Genomic DNA, 19197 nt, shown 5'->3' on the forward strand with positions numbered 1-19197 from the left:
AACCCTTTAGCTGCTGCCTGCAGTCACTGTAGAGTACCTGTTATCACACTGCAGCAGCTGCACACACTCGGCTCTGCTTCATCAGACGAACTTCAGTGAGGAGCAGGAGGAGGTGGGGGCAGGGAGCCATTGATGTAGCAGTGCTGGAGAGTTCCTGCCTGCACGGAGGATGATCCCCTGGGGCTGCTGTGCAGGGGCAGTGCAGAGAACATGACACTCTGCACTGCTCCATCCATCCATCCATCCATGTGCCTGCAAGTGGCAGCCTGAGGACAGGGAGGGCTCTGCCTCCCAGGGGAGGGGATGGGGGAGGTGCCGGCTCTGCAGCAGACAGCCCGGGAGCTGGAGAGGAGGAGGACGCTGTACCCCGCCCCCTGGCTTCTCTGTATCCTGAGCAGGACGGGGGCGGAACTCGGGGGCGGGACTCGGGGGGGGGGCGGGACTCGGGGGCGGGAGAAAACGGAAAAATCCGTGAAACCGCAAAAAAACCGGGACTTTCACTTAACGGTCCGTGCAGGCGGGACAAGGGTTAAAAAACGGGACTGTCCCGCCCAAAACGGGACGGTTGGGAGGTATGACAACGGTCGCAAGTCTCACTACAAATTCCTCACAATATGGTAGTAGATGCACTGCAGCAAGGACAGCCACCAGCAGATCAACCAGAAATAAAATATATATAACGCTATTGTAGGCCTAAGTAAGCCGTTTGGATTCTCCTATGGCTATTTTCTAGCCAAGTATGAAAGCACACTACTATGCAAGATGAGATGACACTGAGTTATTAAAAAAATAAACGTAAAATAAAAAGAAACTGGCAGACTGTGCCTAATTGAAATCAAACCCCTAATAAATTTTCCCACTTCGGTCTTTGCGATGGATATGTGCGTCACTAAGCGCTAAACACAACGGTAGCAAGTCCCCCTGCAAATTCCTCACAATATGGTACTAGCTGCAAATAAAAAAAAAAAAAAAGTATAACGTTATTGTAGCCCTAAGAAGGGCTGTTGGGTTCTTGTAGAATGACTCCTGCCTAACACTATTCTAATAGAACAGCCTAACGCTTTCCCTGACCAGCAGCAGCTCTCTCCCTAGCGGCATCCAGACAGAGAATGATCCGAGCAGCGCAGGCAGGGGCTAGTCTATTCCAGGGTCACCTGATCTGGCCAGCCAACCACTGCTATCGACGTGTAAGGGTACCACGTCATGCTGGGTGGAGTGCAGAGTCTCCTGGCTTGTGATTGGCTCTGTTTCTGGCCACCAAAAAGCAAAACGGCGGGAGCTGCCATTTTCTCGAGCGGGCGAAGTATTCGTCCGAGCAACGAGCAGTTTCGAGTACGCTAATGCTCGATCAAGCATCAAGCTCGGACGAGTATGTTCGCTCATCTCTAGTGCAGAACCATTAATAGATGTATATTGGTAAATTACATAATATCCTGCCCCCCACACTTACACACACATTACAAAAACATAAATGGCCAACCCCTTTAAGGTACATATATTATTTGGCACCTCCAATTGAAGACATGTATGTATATGGCAGATGAATTAAATGGAAGTCCAGATGCAGTAAAACCACTTTCATTTATTTTCCATATCGCATAGTAATTTCCACGTGGAAAAAACGTGCCTTGTGTACTATATTTCAAATCACTTCCATGTTATTGCCTCTGTATGATGCTGTGGAATTCCTGCAAAAAAATCTGTACGAAAAAATGTTACATCTTTGATGTAAAATATTATAATCTGATCTTTACTATATCCTATGGCTCTGTATGGGTAAATGTTAGTGTTGGGCGTTGGTGAACTACATGGTGGGATTGGGGTGTGTAGGACCAGGGGTACAGCCCCTTTCATCTGTTCTCATTTGTCTTATGAAGAAACCTACGAGGCCGGAACCTAAAGTCTTCGCTCTCGTTGCCAATCGGCGTTGTTTACTGTAACACAGCAGCAAAACAAAGGCGCTCACTGATTGGCAGAGGAGGCCGTGCTGTACTGCCGCTGGGAATGGCGGGCACCCGGCAGGTAGTCGCCTGGATCAGCAAGGCGGAATGGGAGCAGGTCCTGGAATATCTGTACAGCCGGGACTGCAAGCTCCAGCGGGAAGCGCTGCATCAGATCTCCGCCTGGAAGAGCAGGTGAGTGGCGGGCGGACATGTGCCGGCTGTATGTGGCCAGCAGTGGGGAAGAGCGTGACAGTGACACCCATGTGCACAACACGAGCCATGGGGTTCACCCCTCACACCGGCTCCTCATTCCTTTCCCCACCCCTTATCCTTCTTGTTACAGACATGGCAACCGCATGCCGCTGGCTGTGGAGTGCACCGCCGACCTGGTGCGATGTAAGATCCTTGATGTGAGCGGTGGCATGGGAGAGCAAGAGCTGGAGTTACTGTACGGACTGGCGCTTGTCAGGTTAGTGGCTACTAGTAGTCATCATATCACTTATACTCTTATCACTCTTATAGGGATTATGTTGGAATACTCTCTGGGGCTTAGGTAAGTGATGGGGCAGAGGTATTCATTTGCTCTGGCTTTCGTTTCCAGGTGTGTGTTGGCCTCCCAGTCTTTCTGGGGGAGTCGCTGGACTCCATATTCAGCAATTGGTGGCCGCAGCAGCATCCTGAGATGTCACTTCTGTCTCGGTTGCACCTGAGGCCACTTACTGGCTCTATTGGTTTGATGAACCCGTCACTTGAGGCCCAAGTGACTAAGGCTGTGAGTCCACCCTAACCTGGTACCAGGAGCCAGAGCACATTTGAAAGGTTTTATTGTCATCAAGGAGAAATATATATATATTAGATCTAGAGTCTGTCAGCGAGATTTGGGATTCTAAACCTCCCACCGGACCTTTATGGTAGAGATTTTTTTTTTTTTTTTAAGAAGTTTCTTATTTATTTATTGATCACCTATCAAGAGGTGATCAATATCGGATCATCAAGGATGAGATGTTTGTCTTATCCATTGATCAGCTGTGTGGAGAATCACTGTGATCTCTTCACTTTCTTACAAAAAATTTCTGTGTACTGCTTGGTTGGAAGTGATGACTTGTCAAACCCCTGCTGATCAGACATCATCACCTATCAATCAATCTTGAATAATCCTATTTTTAAAGGGAACCTGTCACTGCAGAAGCACTTTATAAACCCCAAACAGTATCTTCTAGATCTTACTTCAATTAATTTTCATTGGTTCCTTTGTGCATCCTGCACGTGGCAGCTTTGTCCCAAAAAACACTTTTTTTTTAAATTAAGCCTGGTTTCTATTATCGGTCCAGTCAAGCTCCGCCCTGTTCCCCCAGACATCTTTGGTGACAGGTTCTCTTTTGCTGTATATGTAGTTGTCGTTATCATTGGTGATTTATCTTCTTCCTTTTTATTTTAGGTTTGTAAATGTAATCACAGAACCCAAACAGAAAATCTTTGCAATTCCCTTAAGGCGTTTAGCAAATGAGGTGAGCTACCTCTATTTCTTCTCAATGGTTGTCTAGGTTTGTGAATTTTTACAGGGGATTAATTAATCAAACATTGGATGGATGGTGATCATAAAAGAATGATAATAGCAGTGCAATGAAAAGCATTGCTTAAGCAGTAATGTTTCATGCAGCATCTATGGTCCTAATGGACTTGGCCAATTACTGCTATTGGCTATTTTTCTCCTTTTCATAGGGCTTATTGAAGAGCCAGGATGCATGTGGCCACCACTTCATCCAAATGGGTGGGAGTCAACGCTAGGAATTCTAGCAATCGAACTCCGAGATCAATAAATGATTTGTTGTATTCTTTGAATTGGTGTAAAATCTTTTACACAAATATTTCACTGGAATTGATCATGTTTTGCCAGGTTGTCTTGTAGGTGACCAGTGCAGATCTTGTGGTGGGCAACCTAGAAATCAACCTTTACTTGCCATGGAGATGCAAAAATGATCTTTATCTTGGCTTTTTTTTTTTTTTTTTAATCACCCATAGTAGCAGTCTGACTCTTTCTCACATATGCCAGCAGTGAAGATATATATTTTAGATGGGGTGAGATATAATGGATGGAAATAGAGTTGCCTACCGAAAAATCTTTGTTTCTGATCTACAGTGTATTTGGGTTAAAATAACCATATTGTATACTTTGTCTTGTTTCAGCTTCAGATTCCGGAATGGGTGGTAAACCTGCGTCACAGTGCAACTCATGGAAAGTTGCCCAAACTGAGTCTCTGCCGCAAAGGTTAATATTCTTATTAAAGGGTTTGAATAAGAAATGTCTTGCATTGTTTTAATGTGCACTACGTGTGACCGCACCCTTATGGATCCATCGGCCAGCCATATTTAGCTCCCCAGCAGTCAGACCCTTGCCCATCATTTGTTCTCCTCTATCCTGCGGATAGGGGATAGCTTCCTAACCTGTTACAACCCTTTTAAATGTTGGACTATTAAAAATGCATTCATATTTCAGTATGGTAGCTGGCCTTTGTACACTGTGTCCTCAAACTTTTGTTCTGTGAAATCGCTGCATTGGGCTGCTCCACAGGCCCTTCTCTCCTTTTTGTTGAGCAATACAGCAGTCACATAGGGCAGGTGTTGGTACCGTGGAGTAGACCAGAAGGCTTCCCTTCTCCATGATTTTAGGTGCAGCTACATTGACATAAATGGGTCAAAAGCTAGGCTACTTTATTCCAAGTCTATTACCTAATTTGTCCATATGCTATGTATGATATTTAAAGTGCAGAACTCCAATGCCAGATACAACCCATGATCCTGGTTCTGTTATTAGAAGAAAGCAGCCGGGTTCTCCTAATCCTTTAACTGAAGTCCTCAAATTATCTTTTTGCCCATTGCAGAAATGTTGTCAGAGTTAATGGTCGTGCTTACAACATAATGTTCTTTTTGTGTAGGTTGGGACTTTGTAATGGATTGGCTGAGACGTGAGTATTGGTCTCGTCAGCTGGGTAACTCCTCAAATCCTCAGTGGGTGTCTGAAGATGACAATGGTTCAGAAGAAGAAGCTGAAGTTGCTCCAACACTGTCATTAAAAGAACAGAAAGCACAAACCATCATAGGTTAGTAAAGTCCCCAATTAACTCCTCCCCTCATGAGGGCAGAAACTCTGTCCCTTTTACATACTGCTAAACACAATCCACTCATCATTCATCATCATATGAGCACAGCATGTGCCAGGGGGCATAGATTCTACAGAGTTTTTTGCCGTTATTGCTTATTTTCAGTAGTATAATTTTTAAAGTTATTTATTTTTTAATTGTGTTCACTCAGGGGTTCACAACATTACCAATAATAACACTATACTAGAAGCTAACATAGTGATTATTATTACCCCATACAGTGACAGCAGTTCTGAGTAGAGGCAGGGACTTATGTTCTTGCATTTCCATTTTTCACTCCCCACCATCAAAAATCTAACTTTTATTTTTCCATGTAAAGAGCTGTGTGAGGGTTTGTTTTCTGTATAATGCAGTGAAATTGCTGTGAAAAATGTCTTCTTGCATTCAAAGAAATTCAAAAGGCGGAAGAACAATTGAAGAGTAGACAAAGACAATTTTGAGTTGACAGACAGTAAGTGAACTGAGAGCTGACAAAAGCCCTTTAACAGTGAGCTTAGTAATAGAAAACAGAGGGTTGTCATTAATGACACATTCTCATATTGGGTTGTGCCCCCTCTTTTAATATTTTTATTAATGACCTAATCAAGGTTTTTCAGTAGAATTTCAATATGTATGTATGATAGGAAGCTGTGTTGGAAATGCAGGAGAGGATATGTAATAAAGGGAGATATGTGGAAGCTGGAGGCCTGAAGTTAAATATACAGTGTACAGATGTGCATTAAATGGTTTTTCCACTTGCTGCAAATATTTGTATAGTTAAGTTGTACAATGTGACAAACTCTCAGGTCATGTCACCGGGTGCACTTCTGCTAGAGAGACAATTTAGTCAGTAAAACCACGCCCACTTATGCAAGATTGCACCTTTTTACGCCAAAATCTACTCTTCGCTTTTGCACTTAAAGGAAACCTACCACTTGTAGTGGCAGGTTTCCGATGGAAATACCGGGCACCAGCTCAGGGTGAGCTGGTGCCGGAGCTTATTTTAGTTAGTGCTTTAAACCGCGGTATCGCGGTTTAAAACACTTTTTTTAAACTTTATAGCCGGCGCAGGCAGGTACGCGCTCGGCGCTTACCGTGCACGCGGCTCTCATTCACTTCCTATGTAGCCACGCGCACGGTAAGCGCCGAGCGCGTACCTGCCTGCGCCGGCTATAAAGTTTAAAAAGTGTTTTATACCGCGGTTTAAAACACTAACTAAAATAAGCTCCGGCACCAGCTCACCCTGAGCTGGTGCCCGGTATTGCCATCGGAAACCTGCCACTACAAGTGGTAGGTTTCCTTTAAACCATAGCTGCGACCACCTATACTTCTACTCATTAATGTATAAGATGACAAATATAAGCCTGTACACATAAATACCACAACAATTTGATAACCCTACAGACACGATTACGTAAATTTAATATCTGTAATCCTTACTCTTCAGTAACTTAAGGGTCTGCTTGTAGCCTTAAACTAACATAAGGATTTAATACACAAATGTGCAGTGCAGACATGAGAATGTTAATTGTAATCCTTTTATCTGATAAAGAATATATAAACAAATAGACCTTGTTACTGGAGTGGAAGACCTATCCGTCCGGAAGTTATTCAGAGAATAATTTAGTAGCCCTGTCCAGTGAAAATGGCTCCTCCAAAGACTAACAATGATCCATTTGCATACCCCTAATAATTTATTTATTCTTTTCCAGTTTGATGCCTGAGACTGAGAGCGGGATGGTCCTATACTAATGTGAATTGATATAAAAAAAAAACATAACTTCATAGCAAATGGTTACAATGATGCAACAATCTTGAATTGACTGGGTACCCCATATTAAATTAAAAAAAAATAATAATAAAAAAATCTGATTTGGCCTTTAAATTTGGAAGGAATATAGAATAATTTTCTGAACCTAGCCTGTTAGCGGGGCTCATAACCAGGGGTTATATCCAAGTTATTAGGAAATTTATAGTCTTCCTATGTCCTTAACTTTTACTGTCTATGTTGAACTTTTGGCGGGAACAAAGCTGTACCCAAATCTCCACTTTGCATATTAATTTGGGTTCTGTTGATCCTATGCACAGGACACATTGGTCTGAAAGGTTAGAATGGCCACACTTTATGCATAAACAAACTTTACAGTGAACTCCATGCTCCCCTGGGGTCGGCAGGCACCAGTTCAAGGTGTTTTTATGATGGATCTATGCCTAGGTCCTAAATTTATATATTTAAGATTTGTAAATTAGGGTTGGGCTAGAAAAGGTGGACTATGACAATAAGATTGTATAATCTTTATGTATTTATCCAATACTGGGCAAAACTGCAAAAGATCATTATACAAATCATTGGTCTGACTGCACATGGAATATTGCGCACAGATTTGGGCACCAGTGTAAAAAAGGACATGGTAGAACTGGAACGGGTGTAGTGGAGAACCAATATTGTTACATTAACCAGTGCATAGTGATTATATGCTGATATTATAATAATAATAATAATAATAATACAGTGAAAGTACAACACAATGTAACTAACTAGCACTGAGTTTATTTACACTTCAATTAATACAGTGATACAAGGTTGCAGTATTCTTTGAAATATTATATAATAGCGACACCTACTGGCCAAAGTTAGTTTCTATCGGTGTCAAATGTGCAGCTAATCCGTTTCACCGATCATTCTAGGGCTGTGTAGTTGAATATACTGTCAAAAGAGTAGCTAGTCCAAATCAAGTACGGCTTTCAAGGCTCAAGCAACAAACACTCTAAGCCACACAGTATACTCATCAGAAAAGTCTATATAGTTTTAACGTATAGAGAGAATTTATCCACATATTGAATAAATAGACGTATCTTTTTAAAAGCAAACAATAAAAGTGATGTTTTAAATTGACCAGTGGGTCTCCGTGAGGTCAACTAGACCTTTTTTTGTTAATAAGCCTTTGAATATATGGACCCAGTCAAGCATATGTCCACACATACTTTACTGTAGGGGTCCACGATGCATCTAAATCTCAGTACTTGTACAATACTTAAATAGCCAGAACGGTTCAACATCCAGTTTCTGCTAGGTGCGGTACTGACACTCTACAGCCATCAGGCAGGGAATCCTATTGAGAGAAGTGTCGGGTTAGCGCAGAGCAGGGACCAAGTCATCAGGGTAATGTCATCATGTTTCCATATATGGTGTTTGTACACATCTTAGGGCAGTGGTGGCGAACCTATGGCACGCATGCCAGAGAGGGCACGCAGAGCATCGCTGCAGGCACGTGCACCAGCTCCTGGCCACGCAGGAAGTAGTATTGCACGCCAAGAGCGCCAATGATCTGTCCATTGCAGCCTGAAGCTGATAGACTCTGCTCTCACTAGTTTTGCCTTAGTGAGACAGTAGTAGTAGATCAGTGCCCGCCCCTCCTCCTCTTCAGCGCAGGAAGACAAGTGGAAACAGAACGAGGAGTGAGAGCATCAGAGAAGAAGATAAGAGGTCTGGAGCTGCTGTGTGTGGTTTTCACATCAGCAGTTCAGTGCTAGAGCTGCTAAAGCCTAAAGAGGTTCTGTCAGGTGGCTTTGGGACACTATAACTGTCCCAAATCGCCCCGTGTGACAGCTGTCTGTTGCCACATATAGACTGGTCTGTGTCTGAAGCGCTCATCGCCTGCATAAGGCAACCCATGAAGCCAGCATAGCTCCACAGCAGGCAGCGTATGCGCAATGTAACCGGGTGCTATGCTGCAACACTTGCCGCACGGTGCATGTGATGCGTACTGCGGACAGAGGCAAGTATATATGTGGCCACAGACAGCTGTCATACGCGTGATCCCAAATCCACCTGTGCCCACACCTTCCACCCCACAGCAACCAACACTTTGCCCTACAGATCCCCCTGACAAATTGGATTCCCCAAACCTTCAATATGCCTTTGTCTTTGTATTCACCACACATGAGTTAGGCGTTCAACCCCATAACAGAAAATAGCACTAAAAGAGCAAAATGACACTTTTTAGCCATTATTGCAACAAGTCTGTACGGTCCTCAAAATGGTAGCATTGAAAACATCAGGTCATCTCGGAAAAAATTACACCATGTACAGCTCTGTACACTTAAGTAGGAAAAAATTAGCTCCAGAAATTAAACTTTTTTTTTTTTTTTTCTTGTACAGGTTTAATTTTTGTAAGTCTATGACATTATAAAACCTATATCAATTTAGTATCACCGTGATCATACCGACCCAAAGCATATATGAAATATATCATTTGGGGCGCACAGTGAAAGCTGAAAAAATCAAAGCCCTCAAGAAAATGGCACAAATGCGTTTTTTCAGCAATTTCACTGCATTATACAGAAAACAAACCCTCACACAGCTCTTTACATGGAAAAATAAAAGTTAGATTTTTGATGGTGGGGAGTGAAAAATGGAAATGCAAAAACAAAGGGGTTAAGAGGGCAATATTTGGTCCATAAGCAGGCTAACTTGTAGTCCCCCAGTCCCTGCCTCTACTCAGAACTACTGTCACTGTATGGGGGTAATATTAATCAGTATATGACGGTAATACAGTATTCATCACTATATTAGTTTCTAGTATAGTGTTATTATTGATAATGTTGGCCTTTCTATAGTGGTCTTTATAACCAGAATTCTGCTATTTCTGTGGTTGTAATGGTGGCCTCATGATGTCAGTGTTATTTGTCTCTTGTATAGAGGTATTGTGGCATTATGGGGCTAAATTGCCGTGTTGGCACCTTGCACTAGAAATGTTGGCTTTGGTTTGCTGTTTATGGAGATTATAATATTTAAAGCCTATAATACAGTTAAATGACAAAGACTTAAGATAAGGAGTCATTGAGACAAGAGTGTCCACTACTCATCTGCAAAAAATGTGGACGTGATATGCAAAAAAGGTGATGGGTTTCTAATCTATTTCTTTCCCTGCCCAGTTAGTTGCCTAGCAACATTTGAAGAAAAAACACTCTGCATACGGATATCATGCATGTGCCATCCATTTTTTTTGCGGATCCATTTACTTCTATGGATGTGAGTGGTTCGCATGCTGCAATTTTTTTTTTCTCAGTGTCTGCACTTGCGTGAAAAAAAATGGACATGTGAACAGACCCATAGGAAACAGTGGGTCCGTTTGCCATCCGCAAAAAAAACGCCCGTCTACATGAGCCCTAAGTTATACTATTTAGTATAGTATTTTATATTAACATATAACACCAGGATACCCTTTACAACACAAATTCTACACTGTCATAAAGCACTAAAGTTTCTCATTGCAGATCACTGGTGACCGTATGTGTTTCAGACTGAGCCCCGCCCCCAGAAGTTTGGTAAACGCCCAATGTGATTGCACCCTAAACATTCAAATAACACTTATGGGGTGTTATTTGGCATTCCCTGGATCAGTGCTGTAGGGTTATAGGTTAGACTTGTTACTGCTTACTTCATTGCTCCGGCATTTCATTTTTCCCCTGGCAGATCACCCCCTAGTTCTTTTTCTTATTGACATTTTTCTTCATTTTCTTGCAGCAAAACTCAAAGAGTTGTTACAGTCCTACACCAGTGAGCAGTTTAAGGTACTTTCCTAATTTCTCTTCCTCCCTATAGTACTTGTCACTTCACCGGTTTTTCCTAACATAAGGTCTAATGATCTGTATGGGATGGGGGATTCCTGAGTCATTCGGCTAGTGTCTGCAGTATGTTTGCACTCTGAGTGTGTTATATTATACTCTCTACCATAATAATCTTGGCTCCCGCAGTTATTGACACCTAGCAAATGAGCGTATCCAGTTTGTGCACGGCATATCCTGGAGCTCCTGTCCTACACATGTATTGCTAAACCAATCTGTTATGTGGGTTATAGGTTATGCCTCACTACACACCCAGCAATGCAGTGTGGAGAAGGATGTGCTCTCACCTAACAGCCACCATTTGTATAAAAGACACTAGGCGATTACTACCATATTCATGAGCTCTCCAGTGATGGGTCTGGAGTACAGACTTCATCTATGAATTTACTGAGGCAAAGTAGTCTGATGATGGATCCTCTTTGATGGTCCCAGACACTTGACATGAAGGAATTAATATTTTGGGGCGATTCGCTCCATATTTATAGCTAGGTTGGGGCATGCTTTGGGTTTACAAGCTGTAGGGATGTAGCACAATACTCTGAGGTGTATTTCAGCAGCTATTCCTGATTTCCTGATTAACAAATGTTTTATTGCCTCATTTAGCGTCTTTCTAGTCACGGCTTCCTCTGCGTAAACTACAAATGCACTTTCAGCAGATTTTTATTTAAGGAAGCCAAATAATAATCTTTTACATGAGAGGTGAGGACTTTCTCTAGACTCTCAAAATACGTCCTTTAAGTTATTGACCCTTTTACACATTATGAAGCTTCCTAATCTTCCAGCCAGACTCCACTGTGAGTTCCGGTCCCCATTACCACCTGTAAACCTTAATTCTATCTACTGGTGGCAGCTCGGCACATTGTGACTCAGTGTGGGGGAGTGTTTATCTGTCTATGCAATTTATTATTCGTATTACTATATGGGGGGATGGTGTGGCAAAATATATACAGTTCAACAGTTGACTCATCCATGGCTTGGTGCCTGAGAAACCCACAATATCGTAGTATAATACAAGCAATGACACAAAAATAAATATTATGCCATCGTTATTTTCACAGAATTTTGAAGAACAGAATGATTCTGTAAATCATAAGCCATGGATGGTCTCCTCTCATCTGGAGGGGATTATAGCAGAAATCAAACAGCTTTTGCAACAAAACAGGTAATGCAGGACATACAGGCTTATTTGGGTGGCTGGGATTTTGTACAATTTGCCTGCAGATTCCATTGGTATAACGTAAAACAGACTATAATAGATTTCTGAATATCCAGAAAAAGATTAATACTCTAGTTTGCACCATTTTGTTTTTTTTTTTTTTTTGGTTTGTAAAAACACAGATACAATTGCACTACAAGTTTTGGGATTGATTAATCTCTGTCCTCACGTCACATGGTCTTGTGATTGATATGATTTCATTATTGCAGGGATTGTTTGTTGCTATAGATACATTTTTATTTTTTTTCTCCCCCAGCAAATCTACTGTTGTGGGTGTTTTCCTTGAAGATGGTTTCCTCATACCAACTAGAAAACAGCTGTTGGCCCTGAATGTAGACCCAGGTAGTCTAAGATTTATTTGAATGTTTCTCTACCTTGCTTAGTGTTGCTGTTGCTCACAAACCCAGAGCCAAAAAATAATAGGACACTTTTTTTTTTTTTAGTTTTTTTTTTTAATTGATGCGTGTAGTAAAAATATATATGCTAAAATTACACACTTGCATTAAACGGACATGTTAAGTCCCCTTCCCTTCTTAAATGGGGTTATTGGATGCCAACATGGGGAAAAAAAAGGAGAAGCTTAATGCAGAGGGTTCATTCTTTTACCCTTACTGAGCACACTGCCAGCACTACTAATAACTGCTCCACCAAAATCCCCTCATTGCACCACTGATATTATGTACGGCCTTTTTACATTCTGGTTGGTGGCAGTAATCAGAAAAACAAAACTGACAAGTCCAGTACAGAAAGTACATGTACCTTGTTAAAAGTTTTTTTTTTTTTTTTTTTTTTTCCCCTTAACTTTCCCTTAATCATAAATGTCTTTTAAATGTATCTCTGTTTTGGTATTGCACAAACCACAGCCCAGATGTGTTTTGAAGGATGAGTTTCTCTTCTTTAAATTGACTCCAAAAACACAGTTGTAGGATTAAAGAGCCCAATATAAAGGAGGGGGTTCTGGAGTGTCCCTTACCCCTCCAGCCTCGGGCAAAATACAACTCTTCAGGCAAGTAGTGGCTCAATAAACGGGCGAGTAGTAACATAAAGAAAGGAATGCTAAGGTTCTTTAGAGGTAAAAATGCTGCTAGTAGGTTCACTTCTCCTTACCTGTGAAGCTCTGTTACTCTGTATAAACCTGCAGAACAAGGAAACTGACGTTAAAAATTGAGAAAATGTGCCCCCCCCTCCTTGTTTCATTTATTTCTGCTATTGTTCTCCAACCATTGATAAAATGTGCAGAGTTAAAGGGTAACCTTCATTCTGGGCAAAAAAAATTATTTGGGTTCTTCGGGTCCCCTCCCTATGTTGGCCAAGCGTGAAGACCGAAGGGAAGAAGAGTGAACACCGATACAAGTAATAGGGGGCACGTACACAAAGTACTCTTTAACATGCACAAGTACATCCAATTATACGTGTAATGCTCAGTGCAGCTGCAGCACCAGACAGGGCTGTGACTCTCCTTTACTGGGCCGTCATGTCGTGTCATGGCTACTTGCTTGCAGGGGGCTGTCCATCACTTGGGGTTCTTCGCCCACCTATTTACATTTGATCACTGCTTGTTGTTGGTATAGGTGGTGGTCATTAGTAGTGTACTCTTCTTACATCACTGTGTTTTAGGCTTTTTAGATCATGGAAGAGGTTGCCAGCATTCAACCAAAGCATCTGTAAATTGTGTGGAGGGAGTTGATTTTATTTAGTACATAATCTTTGAGGAGTTCCACTTATGTCCTGCACATTCTTCTTCTGACTGATGATTGTGCTTTTGGTTATTTGTCCTTTCAATTTAGATGAAGGAGACCTTTGCCTCTCCCGCACCCTCATACACGTGTGGCAGCCGCTGCTGAAAGTTTTAAACTCTCCGGCATTCACTCAGGAGTTGCTGGAGAACATGTTTGCCGGGTTGGGAAAGTACAAGGAGAGGAAGGCACAAATGCAGCAGCACTACCTCAGCTCCTGGATTGCTGAAATTTTAACAGCCAATTGCAGAGCCGGTAAATAACTTTTTTTATTTTTGTTTACTCTTCTTGTCAAACGTAGGGTGGTAGTTTATCCATAATTGTGGGAGCAATTGAGTATGACTAGAGTACAACTTCCTTTTTACCAGGTTTGTCTTCAGAATACAGATATTGATCCACATTTATCAAAACTGGTGCCAAGTGCACCAGGAGCAGTTTTCTGTTGGAGTGTGCAGGGGGCGCAACTGTTGCAAGTTCTTTATGAATCTGGCGCCCCTTACACTGCTCTGGCAGAGTGCACATAGAGCGTGCAACACACTTCTGTCGAGTCGCCGTAATATGGCGCCCCCTTCAGTGCAGAATTTTGTGTCACTGGATATAGTGCAGCCGCGCCACAAATCTGTTGAGGACACTTTTATAGATACGTGTGCAGAGCAGTTTGCACTGAAAAGAACATGAAAAGTCTGACTGGTGCAGGGGCCTTAATTAATATGGATCTTTATCTAGTAACACTTCGCAGTCAAGCTCATATTCACAGCTAACGTTGTTTAAGTGTTTAAAAAAAGTTGAAAATGTTGCTGTAATTCTGGTCTTTTATTCAGTCAAAAAGGGCACGGTTGGTTTTCGGAATCAGTTGTCTATGAAAAACAGATGGAAGTTATTTCCTCACAGCGTCCCTTTACAATGGAAAAAACTCATGCAGAAGTGCCTTGAATTTCCGTGCCGGACAACCCCACAACTTTTACAGCTGTAAGTACTGCTTGCACTGAAGAGCAGCATGATGTCCAGTCATAGAATGACGAGTACACATAAAAGCGTCAGCATAGAGACATTATACAGCAATGGGGTGAAGTCAAATTTCCAAACCTACTTTATTCAGTGAGCAGCCTCCTTAGACCATGGGACAATACAAGAAATCTGGAAAAGTCCACTGGAAAATGGAAGTGACAAACAAGAGCAGATTATATGTTGTTATCCCAGCCTCCAGGGGGGGGGGGGTCCTTATTCAACCCCTACAGATGGTCACTGTGCATATAGTCAGTAGCACAAGCAAATAGAGCCATATTACTCTGGTAAGATAAAGTTTCTAAAACTTCTCACTGAATTTCCTGCTGAATCGTCGGTCTTGAAAAAAACCCTTTAGTAACAGACACAATTTTATTTGGGCATAGTCTTCTTTTTCACCTTATCCTTTTGTTTATTTTTAGGATTTTTCCAAATGTGAAATCAATATTGCCAGTCACCACCCAGGAGAAGCTGCTGTGTCTCTGCTCCATCTACATCCAGGACGAAGGCTCTGATGGCTCGGTAGACTATAGTGATCAGCCTATCTACACTGTGGAGAGCTTACAGTGGAAAATAAAGCAGGACTCTAAGGCAAAGCCCCTTAAGCAATGGGAAAGAACACAACCTGAGGAAGAGGAACAGATGAGTGAACACCCAGAGGATGAGGAGATGATGATCACAGAACCTTATGAAGAGGAATACATTGAGATGTTAAACAGGAAAGCCGCCAGTGAGAGAAGACCAGCGCTAGAGGGCTCTGTCTGGGGAGTCAGCTCAGGTAGCTGCATGAATTATTTTATGTATGGCTGCTGTACGAGCCTCTTAAAAGGGTTTTGCTGGTAATTTGGATAAGCCTGTGAGACCTAGGGAAGGGTTTTCCATGATCATTGTTGCTAACTTAGAAGTGCCTGGGGTTCATGGGACCTTCTTCAGCCAATCATTGCCCTCTTCAGACTTCCTCTTCACGTGTAATGTCCTGTTTTGAGTTGTAAGTGTGTGACTATATTTCTATAACAGTATAAATCTATGATGATGGGAGGCAGGATATTCGGAGAAGTTCTGTAAACATTTGGTAAGGACACATTGCTCTTGCTTTATTGTAGAATTTGTAAAGTGGGGCGAGCATCCATTAGGAGTAATCCCAGGGCAGACAGCAGACCCCGGCTGCCTCCTGATTGACACTTACTCTATGATGTCTGTGCTGGAACAGCAGGACTCTGAGTCCAGAAGTATCCCTATGAGGTGAGCTGCACATATATTTTGTGTGTGTTTGTTTCTGTACCATGTTGGAGGTTCCTGTCTCGTTCTATTTCTTTTTTAAATGAAGCTATTTTTCTGTATGTAGTGCACTGCAATATGCTGGCACCATATAACTGACTGTGGAAATGTAGCCTAATGGCAATCCTGTTTAAATGTGAAAGGAAAGGCAGTTATGGGGAGGATGGATTTGCCTCATCCATCCTATTGTTGAAATGGCTGGGAAATTAGGGCCACACAGTGGAGGCACCATCAGGATTATTTTGCCATTTCTGGTCCATGGGTGCACTTTAAATCCCCCCCCCCCCCCTTTTTTCGAAACCATCTTTAATAGGTTACATTCACACAAACGTATGCACGCTGGAAGGGGAGCCATACATACCCCCCCCCCACCCCCCCACCCCGACTGTCATGTGCATTGGGCCTTAGGGTGTTTTTCAATCTTATGTACATGGCAATACAGATCAAACATGCACACCTACAATTGTTGGTATACAAGGTGTACATAACTTCCCAACTGTGCAGGAGTGATGACATGGCAACTTGATTTACTTAAACTTTTTTTTTTCTTATTTTGTATGTCTGCAGCTCCCCCACGGACACCACAGCATCTGATAATGTGAACTGGAACCCGAGTGAACTGAATCACATCAAAGCTGGACTGCGGCTTTTCTGAAGACCTCCTTCACTGACTCCCCCACAGCCCTCATGGTGCCTGTGGAATATTCACATTGGACTTGGCCAGAAAGTTCTATTACAGCAGGACAAAACTTTTTTTTTTTTTTTCCTCCTCCCTTTTTGATGTTTTATTTGTATTGGTCATTTTCCACTCCCTTAAATTTCTCCTCCTTTTGTCACAAATATATTGTAGGATTAAAAAGATGAGGTGGTGCCTTTTTTTTTTTTTTTGGCTGCTAAATTTACAGATCAAAGACTGGGGAATTTGGCGTGTCCATTCATTTGTCATTGTTCGGGCAAGAGTTTCCAGTCAGCACACACTCCTATATTTTACAGGGGAAGATGTGAAAAAGAATACCTGCAGGTTTCATGTGCTACTGTAACCCAGAACAAACACTAATGCCTCCAGGACACTTTTTTTTTTTTTTTTTTTTGGGCAGACTGCTTGCCACATTCATTTCTGTGCATGAGCCAAATACCTAGGCTGCCAAAGTAGAGAGAGTCCTACTCTTGTCTCTCTTTGCAGCCAAGGTCAGCATCTATGTATTGCCATACTGGGTGTAAAAAAAGGATTATTATCCCATGATTGCAATTGTGAACATGAACCCTAAAACTGATGAAGGAAAAGTCCTTTACGTAACAGTCTTGTTCCAAATATGGAAACTTAAAACCCAAGATTGACAATTTGGTTCTACACACATTTACACATTCCTTTAAAGTGGTTTGCCCATGATAGAAAGTTCTTAAACTTTAATCCCTTAGTGATGTTTACACAAAGAATATTTTTACCCCCTTTCTTTACCATCATACTCAGTTTTATTGCTGTTTTAGCTCCCATAAGCGATGGTTAGTGTAAGATTTTAGAGTGTGGGTGGGGACTCTAAGCAAACACTTCATGATTCCTCTGTGCTATGAGATGCTGTGTGCTGACAATGTGCTTAAATTAAGGTCTAGGTTTATCCACACCAACCTATAATACAGCTCTGCTATATGCCTCCTTCCCCTGGTTTGGGATTTTTCTTTTCAATGGTTTTTTCACACTAAGATTTTTTTTTTTTTTCAGTGATCACTTTAGAACCTGTTCTTTTTGCATCCACTGACAACATTGGATAAGTGTGAAAAGACTCGCTGAAAAGAATAGTTCCATTAGGCAAAAATCACTGAAACCAGGAAGGGAAAAACCAACCTGAATGTGTCAAGTCAAAAATCATTATTTTTTTTTTTTTTTTCATATCACTGATGTGAAACCACCCTAAGGCCTCATTCACACGGCCGTGATATGCGAACAGATCACGACCCCCATACATTTCAATGGCTCCTGGTCACAGCACTGTGAGCACACGGTGCATCATCACACTGTATCAGGCAGCCACTCTTTTGCCTATGCAGGGAGGAGGGGGTGACAAGTGCTCACCCCTCCCGGCCCGGATGAGCACATGGCCCTGTGCACACTGCTTGCTGGCAGGAAGTGTCTATGGGAAGAGAGCACTGCAGAGTACAGGCAGGAAAATTCATGGCTATTCATGGGAAGAACCTGCCCTCCCAGATTATAATCAAAAGCTTTAAGCCCGTTCCACACTTACGATGAACTCGCATCACACTCGCAACACGTGGGGCCTGGGTCTCTCCCGGCCCGAGCGCTGCAAACCGGAACTGAACTGACAGTAATACTGAGTTCAGTTCAGGTTCGCAGCGTTCGGGCCGGGGTGTTGCGAGTTCATTGCATAACACTCGCAAGTGTGGATGGGGTCATAGACGCATGATGAGGCGCTATTAATCTTCAGAATAATTGCCATGCGTAAAAGTACGCTTGGCAATTACACCCTGTACAGTGATGGATAAGCATACCAGCGTGCTGCGATTGTGGAGGAAAGTATCACTGTGATCACAGCGCGCGGGCACTGCTCAGCACATGATGCCGTGTCCACAAGACCCATAACAAAGCTCCTTTCACGCTGTTAGTATAAAGCAGCATGTAAGGGGCTTTGTCATTGGCTGAGTGCACTGGAGTCTGCACGTGTTTCATTAGTTTGTGCGGCTGCCAGACTTCAGCCACACGTTCCTCTGCTCCACAGTACTGCAGAACCAGGTAAAAAAAAAAAAGTTTGCCAGCTCCCATCCTGCTACTATCACCTGGCCCTGTACTGTCCTCCAGTCCAAGCAAACCCTGCTGCACACTGCTGTATTGCACTAGCTGCCCTCGTTCCTGCCGCTGTCATGTCCCTACAGCCACGGGAGGTGATATACTGGAGGTCGGGGTAAAGGACAAGTGTGCAGAGCTGTGTCCATCGTCCTGCTTCTACCCCTCCCTCACACACTGAGCCCAGCATCAGCAATCATCATGGCAGAGGAGCAACAACAAGTTGTGCAGAAGCTCCCTCAGCTGCCCTCCTCGTCACCAGGGACACTGCCAGCTCCGATGACAGGACTGCAGGGCACAGAGGCCAATGCATTGCAATAGAAAATCAAGAACTCCACCTGGTAAGCTGCAGAGCCCTGTGTCCTGTCATTTATCTAGCATGTTATCTCTGCCATCCTCCCTTACAAGTGACTGACATGTACAAATGTAAAATGAGAAATACTATAGGTCA

The 19197-nt window shown here is 42.7% G+C and overlaps 1 protein-coding gene across 1 annotated transcript; it reads left to right on the forward strand.

The window, feature by feature from the left end:
- The first annotated feature begins 1900 nt into the window (after positions 1 to 1900).
- On the forward strand, positions 1901 to 16810 carry LAS1L (LAS1 like ribosome biogenesis factor). The gene is made up of 13 exons (XM_072123086.1): positions 1901 to 2135; positions 2287 to 2412; positions 3382 to 3451; positions 4131 to 4212; positions 4880 to 5044; positions 10614 to 10660; positions 11773 to 11876; positions 12187 to 12272; positions 13718 to 13921; positions 14488 to 14635; positions 15094 to 15449; positions 15775 to 15913; positions 16517 to 16810. The coding sequence occupies exons 1-13, from the start codon at positions 2005 to 2007 to the stop codon at positions 16602 to 16604; spliced, it is 1746 nt and encodes a 581-aa protein (XP_071979187.1). The 5' UTR covers positions 1901 to 2004; the 3' UTR covers positions 16605 to 16810.
- The last annotated feature ends 2387 nt before the right edge of the window (positions 16811 to 19197 follow it).

Source organism: Engystomops pustulosus, chromosome 9, assembly GCF_040894005.1.
Source record: "Engystomops pustulosus chromosome 9, aEngPut4.maternal, whole genome shotgun sequence".
NCBI classification, from domain to species: domain Eukaryota; kingdom Metazoa; phylum Chordata; class Amphibia; order Anura; family Leptodactylidae; genus Engystomops; species Engystomops pustulosus.

Bases quoted from the DNA above. Each gene is read 5' to 3' on its own strand.
- LAS1L (XM_072123086.1), top strand. From the start codon at position 2,005: ATGGCGGGCACCCGGCAGGTAGTCGCCTGGATCAGCAAGGCGGAATGG. The intron at 3,452-4,130 runs GTGAGCTACCTC...GTCTTGTTTCAG, and splicing joins TAAGGCGTTTAGCAAATGAG to CTTCAGATTCCGGAATGGGT. The intron at 11,877-12,186 runs GTAATGCAGGAC...TTTCTCCCCCAG, and splicing joins CAGCTTTTGCAACAAAACAG to CAAATCTACTGTTGTGGGTG.